The sequence below is a fragment of the Bactrocera neohumeralis genome, chromosome 2 (assembly GCF_024586455.1).
Source record: "Bactrocera neohumeralis isolate Rockhampton chromosome 2, APGP_CSIRO_Bneo_wtdbg2-racon-allhic-juicebox.fasta_v2, whole genome shotgun sequence".
NCBI lineage: Eukaryota > Metazoa > Arthropoda > Insecta > Diptera > Tephritidae > Bactrocera > Bactrocera neohumeralis.
The window spans coordinates 56,223,293-56,233,037 of NC_065919.1; the positions used below are offsets into that span (position 1 = coordinate 56,223,293).

The window sequence follows — 9,745 nt, forward strand, 5'->3', positions numbered from 1 at the left end:
CGTTGCTGCGTTCGGCCAAGCGAATTGAATGGAAAGTGAGCGTCAGCGAGAGAAAAGGGCGCTTCTATTCACTGGCATTGACATTTGAGTGTCGGAAAGGAAAATAAAGCAACAACACAGACGTAATAAACAGTAAAATTTCATGGCTTTAAATTTCTGCTCTTTGCCGGCAGTTGTCGTGCCTTCGAAGTGTTATTTATGTTTGTTTGTATGTGTGTGTGTGTGTGAATTTTGGTTTGGTTGTGCAATTATGGCGATGCCAGTGCAAGGCAAGGCAGGCGGCGTAGAAACTCGCAGATGCAATCTATGTAGTTTCATTTCGATTTCAGCCACGGCACAGTTCGGCGCACAGTTTGAAACGTTTCGTATACAAAGCATAATCGTGAATTGAGCCGCGCTTTTGAACGCTGTGACGGTGTTATTTGATTAAGTACATTAGTTGGTGGTGCTATTAGTGGATTAGAAGAAAGTCGACCGCTCGATCGAAAAGTAAGTTTTACCTAAAATATACTGCGTGTTGTTTCCTTTGAGTTGTTCGTGTCTTTCATTTATGTTTTGTGTTTTTATTGACTTTCATTGGTTTGATTTGCTCACATCTTGTGCCACAACAATACAACAACAAATATGGTCATTTCGCTGCCATCAGTGCTTAAATCGATACTGACATTCGCTGATCAGTTTTTATTTTTGTAAGTAAATCTTTTTTATAATATTTTTGTTTCGTTTATTTTATGTTTAGTGTATCAATCCAATTGGATTTATAAGAACTTTCTTTAAATGACTTTAAAATTGTGTTCTAAAGCTTTTAATATCACTTTTTACGATTTTTGTAAATACAAGAATAAAAAGAAGAAGAAGAGATAAGACTGACTGATATTTAGCGTAAAATGACACAAACAAAAATGAGTAGATCGTCGGTTATTCATCGACAAGAAGTTTTAGATTTCTACAGGGTGATCCATTTCGAGGTTCCCTACTTTTTGAAATAAAAAACACAGAAACACATTAAAATTTAATGGAGTAGGTTTATTATCATTCGAAGGAACATTCTTTGGCAATTATTTTTTGAAGATTATTTCTTTCCAATGTTGACCGCGATTACGTCTCAGATAGTCCTTCGATGACTCGTTCGAGCATTTCTACTGGTAACTGGCGAATGACACACGTGATATTTTGCTCCAAGCCCGGAGTCTCCGCATAGACATCAGGTTTTACAATACAGACATATCCCTACAGGAAAAGTCCAACGTTGTGATATCACACGATCTTGATGGTCAATCGATCGGCCTAAAACGTAAAATTATCTGCTCATCGAAGTGTTCAATAAATATATTGATTGATGCGATGTGTGGGAATTGGCACCGTCTTGTTGAAACCAAATGTCCCTGAGATCACGAGCTTCAAATTCACGTTCTTAGTCGGTATCATTTTTATCGAAGAATTGGAATGATATTACGAGCTTCAAAGTCACCAAGCTGTATTTTTTGAAGAAATATGGAATGATGATTCCACTGGTCCACAAACTACACCAAGCGCTAAGTCGTTCCATACGTCAGTCCGAGTTGCTGCGAACGGCGCCGACCTGTTTGACACAGCTCACGCATTAGCTGTCAAAAAAAGGACTATTGAAAAAAGTACCTCTACTTGGATCACCCGTTTTATGACATGCTAAACCTAAGCCCTATTTACTCGTTCACGATCTCGACGAACAACATACACACGACTATGTCAACAAGTTGAAATTGAGTTTTTAATGAAGATATAACTTTTTAAAGAAATGATGAACTGATTTAGCAATTCTTTTCGTCCATGTTTCTTAAAGATTATTTTTTGAAGAGATACAAGGTCTGTCGCAAAAGAAACAGGACTGTTAAAAAAAAACAACAAAAAATTAATATTTTTCAAAAGTTATATTTTTTTATTCAAAGCAGTTTCCTTGTGCTTCGATACAGCGTTTAGCCCGGTCAATTAGCTTTTCAAATGAGTGTTTAAGGTCATTTTTCGGAATGCTCTTGAGAATATCGGTCGTCGCCTTTTGGATAGCTGAAATGTCCTGAAACCAGAGTCCTTTCATGGGCAAATGAAGTTTTCCAAATAGGTAAAAATCACAGGGTGCCAGATCAGGTGAGTTGGGTGAGTGATTAATGGTTAATATGGAGTTTTTTGTCAAAAAATCAGTGACAAGCGTCGGTCGATGACACTGTGCATTATCGGGCAACAGGCGTCGAGACCCTGCCTCAGGGTATTGTGGTCGAGCACGACGAATGCGTGGCAAAAGACGCTTCATAACACCAAGGTAAAACACAGCATTAATCGTTTGGCCAGGTAGGACGAACTCTCGGTGTACTATACCCTCGGAATCGTAAAAACAAATCAGCATTGTTTTTATTTTTGACTTCTGAAGACGACCGACTTCTGATCGTCACAGAGGTCCTCACGACCTTCTTGGAATCGCTTAAACCACTCATGCACATTACTACGGGATAGGCACTGATCACCATAAACTTTTTTCATCATTTGAAATGTTTCAGTAAACGTTTTCCCAAGTTTAAAATAAAATTTAATATTTGCTCTTTGTTCAAAATGCATTTTACGACTGATGACCAAAAGCTGCTGTCACTTTTTGATTGATAACATCGATTGTCAACAAGAGATCAAACTTTTTATTTCATATACCGACCAATAGGTGGCGCCACCAGAAACAGTTATATTTAAAAAGTTCTGTTTCTTTTGCGACATACCTTGTATATCAATATTGTCATATATCTCATACAGCCCATCGTTCCATCGAATGCGATATTCGCCGTGGCCAACACGCAAAGGACCATAAATCTTTCGCAGAACTTTTCTCTCGAAAACACGCAACGTCGACTCATCAGTTGTTGACATCGTTCAGGCCTCTGCACCATACAGCAGGACGGGAATTATGAGTGTCATCAAAAGGGGGGTCTCTCATCCGAGGCTGGTTATAACTATTCACTGGGGGTGTTGTTTTACGTGGCGGGTCCCAAACCTTGCGCACAACCCTAAGTAGGTGATATTTCGCCTTCTCACTTTAGCTCGCCTTCAAACGGATGTTCTTAGGCTACCCAGAGGATACTTGGTCGAAGACCGGAAGTCGTGAGCTGCTTGAGTCATATGTAAAAGAATCGTTTCTGGCCACTCCCAAGTAAATGGCGATCAGAGAACTTTCCTCACTTGCGTGAACTTCTACACATGACTCCATTCTCCCACCCAGTCACCCACTTTAGCACTATTCTTATGGGACCATTTAGAAGTAAGATATTGGATATTGTTCGGGGGATGCCAAAAAGTCGGGCCCCCTTGCCGGAAGTGCACACCATGGGCACTAACATTGGATTTTTGTTTTAAAGTTTTTAAAAAAGAATGGATCTAAAAAACGATTCCATATAAAAAGCATTATAAAATCATTACAAATTATTGGAAAGATTTTGTACAACAGCCACCAAAGTAATAAGAAAGTCATTTAATAAGTTTTAAAAATAATATTTGCCACCTAATTTAAATACAGATTAATATGGGTATAAAACTTAATTAATCCCGAAAGAAGGCGTTTTGGTTAAATTAACCAGCATTTAATCGACAGATATTGAGAAAACCACCACGGCCTGTTTTTTTTGAGATTTTTAGGATTTTTTTCTACTACCAGTAAACAGATATACTTAGCTTTTAGTTTATTATCAATTATTAACATATCTTTCGACAGTGTAAATATTAATATTAAGCTGAAATAACATGAGTTACAGCGCTCTCAATGTCTTACTACTGTTTCTGGTGATGTTAAGAAAGAAATTTGGAAAAAAAAATGAATTCGACTTTTTAACCCATCACATGAGATGAACCCCTTAAGGGTTGCCATTCTAGTTAAAGTTCTATATACAAAAAAAAAAAAAAACGGCTGTGAGCAATGAAATAGTACTGTACAGTCGTTAGACAAATTTTTATATATATTTCACACTACATAAGATATTGATAAAAATTACTTTTAATTTGAAAATAAATACCTTTATTCCGTAGAACAGATCTTTAGCATTGCGAGCAATAAAATAGCAGTGAACTTGGTAAAAAAAAGGATTTCTATTTGTTTTCCTTTTTTTAAACGAGGATTAAAAATATTGTGTTTATATGCTTCAATAGGACGCGAGAAGCATTGCAGTGAGGAAAAGAGAACATACATATATTAGAACCTTACATAGACCGTCCAAACCTTCAAAAAAAGTAGAAAAATTAGTCAGATATTCAGCAGCATTGATCCAAAATGCAATAACGTATAAAAAACAAGAGGAAAACAGAGATCCCAAAAGGATTCCTCCAGAGGTTACAGCAAAATATCAGATATGCCAAAACTTAAAACCAATAATGGCTGCTCTTGACATCCGGAACGAGTTTAGCGGGGGTGTTCATATTGTGAGAAGAAGGTTACAAGATAATAATTTGTATACTCGTATCTATCGTAAGACTGCTTTATTAAAAATAAATCTTAGATTTGCACAGTAACATCTGACCTAGACAATAGAAAAATGTGGGAACTTACTTTAAATTGAAGAGACGAAAATAATTTGTTTAGCTGAAAGGGGTTTCGATAGTATTTGCGACGTTCCCATAATATAGAGTATGATCCATATGACCCATAGAGGGTCAATTAATGGTATGGTGATGTTTATCGTACAGATAATGTCCAGGCAATCTAGTAAAAGCTTTTATTAACACAGCATCAAAACAACCTTTAAATGTCGTTGACTTTATATACATATGTACATACATAAATTGTATTTTAGTAAGAGATTTCGCAAAGCTTTCACAGAGCTTTCTGTTAAAAAGTCGTAAAGTCATTTGAACTCTACAATTTTCCAAAATTACACTGCCTGAACTAGACAAAACAGCTATCACTGAGCTTTCTTAGAGCTTTCAGTGAACTGTCTGCTTTCTTGCAATAGAAATAAATATCCAGAACCACTAGTAACAGCTTTCATTAAAATAGCGGCAGTTCACCAAAGTAGACTTTAAATGGCGTTGACTAAAGATATATTTTTTTAGAATGTTTTCAGATCAAGGGAATTGAGTTTATGAACCATTCAGCACTATCTCCTGACCTTAATTCCATTGAAAACTTTTCGTCTTATATAAAGAAATGAGTTTGGAGGGCTAAACCCATAAACAACAACGAGCTGTGATTCGTTATTAAGGGTGGAAACACTGTGGAGTCTATGAAGAGATAAGATAAGATAAGGATATAATGTACTATAAAAAATAAGGAGTTATAAAATCCATAGTCAAGTCGTCATAGCATTTCGTTAGTATATATAATATTATGGTGTCGTTTGGAAAATTTTCAATGGTATAATGTTTAAGAGACCGCTTAATAATTACTTCTGTAGCTTAGAAGATTGTTTGAAGTGAGGTCATCGTTGAGAAAAAGTTCTTAAAATTTTTGGGTAATTTATTTTTGAGTCTGCGAGTTGAAGTTGGCGGCAAGTACTACATTTATTTCCCAAATTGATTCTTTTTTTGCAAACGCCCCCTGAAGTTTCCGTTTTTGCTCTAAAACAGTTACTCAATGTAAACAAGTTCTTTATTTTCAAGTTAAAGCATGCCTAAATCATTTGTGTTCATGTATTTTATATGACAATTTCTTAAATTTATTGCATTAAACAAATAAACATACAACTTTGAAAAAATTACATTCTAATTAAAAATCTTGCAGTCTACAAAAAAGGTAATTTTCCATAAAACAACTTCTTTAAAAGTTCGACGTAGTTACAGTTATGTACTGAGTATACTTTTAGTAATATTTATGTATAATAATTATAAATTCTCTGTTGCTCATACGACAGTGTACAATGTTCACTACACTTGTTGTTATATAACCTCTACGCATATACTCTAGAATTGTGGTTTTATGGAAAAAGACCTTTTTTGTAAAATCCAAAATTTCGTACTAGTAAATCCTCTTTTTAAAGATGTGGGTGTATTTGCTTTAGAATTACAAATTTTAATGGAAAATATAAAAAAAAACCCTATATGTAAAATAATAGGTGCTTTTTTTTAGATATGTGGTTTTCAAGAAGAAATAATTTCACGTTATGAACAAGAAAGTCTTTGTTATAAATTATATTGGTAAGGGTAAGGGTTTGCTATTTTGTTTTCAAAATGATTTCGGGCAAGTGAAAGCCGCGGCTGGCTCAAATAAATTCCAATCGAGGGGCCAAATTTTCTACTACTTTTTGTAACAATTGGGATCGTCAATAACGCGACGAAAGTCCACTTCCAAGGCGTCAATGATATCGGGCTTATCTGCGTAAACAAGCGACTACACATAACCCCACAAAAAATACTCCATCGGTGTTAAATCATACGATATCGGAGGCCACACCCTAAGCCCCTGACTTGAGATAATGCGCTCACCAAAAGTTTCTTTCAATAAATTGATTGTTTCGTAGGCTATAGCGTCGTCTTGTTTGAACCAAAGGCCGTCCACATCAACGTTCTCCAATTCAGACACGAAAACGTTATTAATAATCGCTTTATGGCGTTCCCCACTGACCGTAACGCCATCATAACAAATACCATAACTTGGTGAGCTGAGTGAGTTTCATCGCTGAACAAAATTGATGGTCATTTGGCTGCAATTTTAGCACGATCACGATTTTGTAAGTGCTCAAATCAAGATCATTCCGCAAAATCTTTTATAACGTGGTTGAGTACAGTTCCAATTGCAAGCGATGGCAGAGGAATTCACTCAGGTCTTCTTCGATTCTCTGCTCCACAGCAGCTATAACGTATTCGGGGTGCACTTTACGGCTTTTTCGAGGATGGGCATTATGGAACGTGGAACGTGGAGCGACACCTACTCATGCCAGTCGATTATGTCGACCGAATAGTTGTCAAAAAGACCAACTTCGAAAAAATATTACCTCATTGAAAACTACACGATTAAAAATGCACCCTTTGTATGAGAGAAGTTTAAATTGAAAATAAAGAGCGTGTTTTCTTCGGAAATTTCAAATGGCGCTTGCAGAAAGAAAGCAAGTAAGGAAGGGAACACTTTCTACTCTTTGAACCTGCAAGAATCAAAGCCAGGGAAATACCTTAAGATGTAATACGTCAATCAGAGGGTCGGAATCAAAACTGATATGTATCTCATACACTGACCAACATATTCAACAAAAAGTTTGTTAGAAAACCAAAATTCATTATACATACATATGTAGTATATGGGAATTGGGGATAGTATCTACTCGATTTCATCAAAAATTGCCAATATTAAATACTATTAATATGCCAAATAATAACAAAATGTTCTTTGAGATTCATTAAGGTGCCTCAGATGCCATACTCATATGGAGTAAAGTCATCTGGATGTTATAGGTTTTTTTATCATCATCTTGAATATTTTATATGGGAGCTAGGCCTATTTTATCCATTTTAGGTACAAGGATACACTGTTATTAGTAAAACAAGTTCTTTGCAGTGAGAGGTCAACTGTAGATACTGGGGTCCAAATAATCAGTACCTAGGGGCTTGAACAGTTTTTGTTTGATTAAGGCAGGGGCGGATCTACGGGGGAGGGGAAACTAAGTTGAGTTGCAAGTAAAAAAATGTATAGTTCCCAAATAAGAATGTAGTAGAAGAATGTTATGCACCAAATTTGGTTAAAATCGGTTGAGCAGGTCTTAAGATATGAAATTTAACCTAAGAGTGGTCGTTGCCGCACTCATCATCCAATTTTTACAAAGACCAGTATAAAGATCAGTCATACAATCTCGGGTGTAAAATTTAATGTCTCTGGCGTGTTTATCGGTAAGGATTTTTAGAGGAGTTGTCCTAAGTTTAGTGGTCTAGGAGATATGTACATTAAACCTATTAGAGGGCGAGGCAACGACCACTTTTTCATCATTTTCAAAATGCAGGTGGCTCTATTTTAATTTCGTTCTTAGTTATTTCCTTTAATAGCGTTTTGTGGGCGTGGCCGTGTTCCCTTTACGCCCAGCTTCGAACTCCGCTTTACTTTTTTGTCAAGGGACATGCATACCTAGTGTCATCAAGATAACTTAATTTTTATTCAAGTTACAGCTTGCACGGACGGACGGACAGACAGACAGTCAGGATTTCTACTCGTCTCATCATCCTGATCATTTATATATATATTTACATATAACCCTATATCCACCTCCCCTAATTATAGGTGATTCGTACAACCGTTAGGTGAATAAAATTATTATACTCTGTAGCAACATGTTGCAAGGGTATACAAAAATCAAAACCCATGAAATAACGGACACCGCAATATATGTACATATGCATTTTTAAAGATTTTTAATTTATAAATTCTTAAACCTATTTCACATCACCTTTATATGTTTAAGGTCTAACATTTCTAGTCACACTTATTAAACTATAAATGCACTTTGGGTGAACTGCGTTAATATCACAAGTCCAGGAGTATGTAGGCATATTTATTCTATAACTTTCTTATCTCTAAGTTCGGCAATTCGTTCAGCACTGTAACCCAAGAGCTGTGATAACACTTCATCTGTATGTTGCCCCATCAGGGGGGGAGCTGTGCGTGCATCATTTTTAGACTCACTGAAGACGACAGGTGGTCCGACCACTTTTACGCTGCCGTCGCTGGGATGTGGCAAAGTTTTTACCAAACCAATCGCCTGAATATGCTCGTCCTCGAATACTTCGCGTATATTGTTCACGGGACCCACCGGAAACGAGGCACCTTCGAATTGTTGCATCCAACTCTTCGACGTCTTTGTTGCCAAGATATCCGCAAGCAACGCTATCAATTCTGTACGATTGCAAACACGATCCTTATTAGTTTTGAATTTGGCATTCGTCGCCATCTCGGTAATTTCGAGTAACTGACATAATTCGCGGAACTGAGCATCACTGCCAGTACCTATGGTTAGATAACCATCAGCGGTTTTGAAGCTCTGATATGGTACGATACTCGAATGTGCAGTGCCCCAGCGATGTGCCTCCATGCCAGCATTCAAAAAATTACTAGCCACATTGATTAGGAGCGACACACCGGTGGACAGCAGATTGACGTCGATTTTTTGACCATGCCCCGTACGTTCGCGCTGCAGTAAAGCAGCCAAAATGGCGCCATGGGCATACAAACCGGTCGCTGCATCGGTAACTGCCACGCCCACCTTGCATGGCGGACCATCGCGTTCACCGGTTATATGCAGTAGGCCGCCAATCGATGAGGCAATCACATCGTAACCCGGACGTTTTGCGTACGGACCCACCGAACCATAACCGGTCATTGAACAATAGATGAGCTGCGGTGCGACTTTGCGCATTTGCTCATAATCCAAACCGTACTCAGCCAACTTGCCCGGCACATAGTTCTCCACCAGGACATCACATTTACGCGCTAGCTCATAAATGATATCCTTGCCACGCTTCAAATCGATTGCGGCACTCTTCTTATTACGATTAATCGCCAGGAAATAAGCGGAATCTTTGCTGTGCTCCAAAAATGGCGGTCCCCATTTGCGCGCCTCATCGCCACCATAAAATGGGCGTTCAATCTTGATGACTTCGGCGCCCATATCAGCCAACACCATGGTGCAGTAGGGGCCCGAAATGATGCGCGTCATATCGAGAATGCGTAGGCCCTTAAGCGGGTGTTCGGCAGTAACCGTCGGCGCGCCGCTCTCGCCACTAGTTGCAAAATGTTGACATCCTATGACGTGTTTGTTGACTT

At 37.8% G+C, this 9,745-nt stretch overlaps 2 protein-coding genes across 3 annotated transcripts in view; one reads left to right on the forward strand and one right to left on the reverse strand.

Annotated features, from left to right (window-relative positions):
- The first annotated feature begins 312 nt into the window (after positions 1 to 312).
- The window catches only part of LOC126753625 (fatty-acid amide hydrolase 2), a 62,013-nt gene continuing 52,580 nt past the window's right edge, over positions 313 to 9,745 (forward strand). Inside the window, exons 1-2 of one of the 2 annotated variants that reach the window (XM_050465239.1) lie at positions 313 to 489; positions 647 to 689. In XM_050465239.1, the coding sequence (XP_050321196.1) occupies position 489; positions 647 to 689 (44 nt within the window). In that variant the 5' untranslated portion in view covers positions 313 to 488. The remainder of the gene's footprint in view (positions 490 to 646; positions 690 to 9,745) is intronic. The other variant, XM_050465251.1, reaches the window with a different exon arrangement.
- The window catches only part of LOC126768089 (succinate--hydroxymethylglutarate CoA-transferase-like), a 1,800-nt gene continuing 365 nt past the window's right edge, over positions 8,311 to 9,745 (reverse strand). The window contains exon 2 of the mRNA XM_050485979.1: positions 8,311 to 9,742. Coding sequence (XP_050341936.1) covers positions 8,478 to 9,742 — 1,265 coding nt within the window. The 3' untranslated portion in view covers positions 8,311 to 8,477. The remainder of the gene's footprint in view (positions 9,743 to 9,745) is intronic.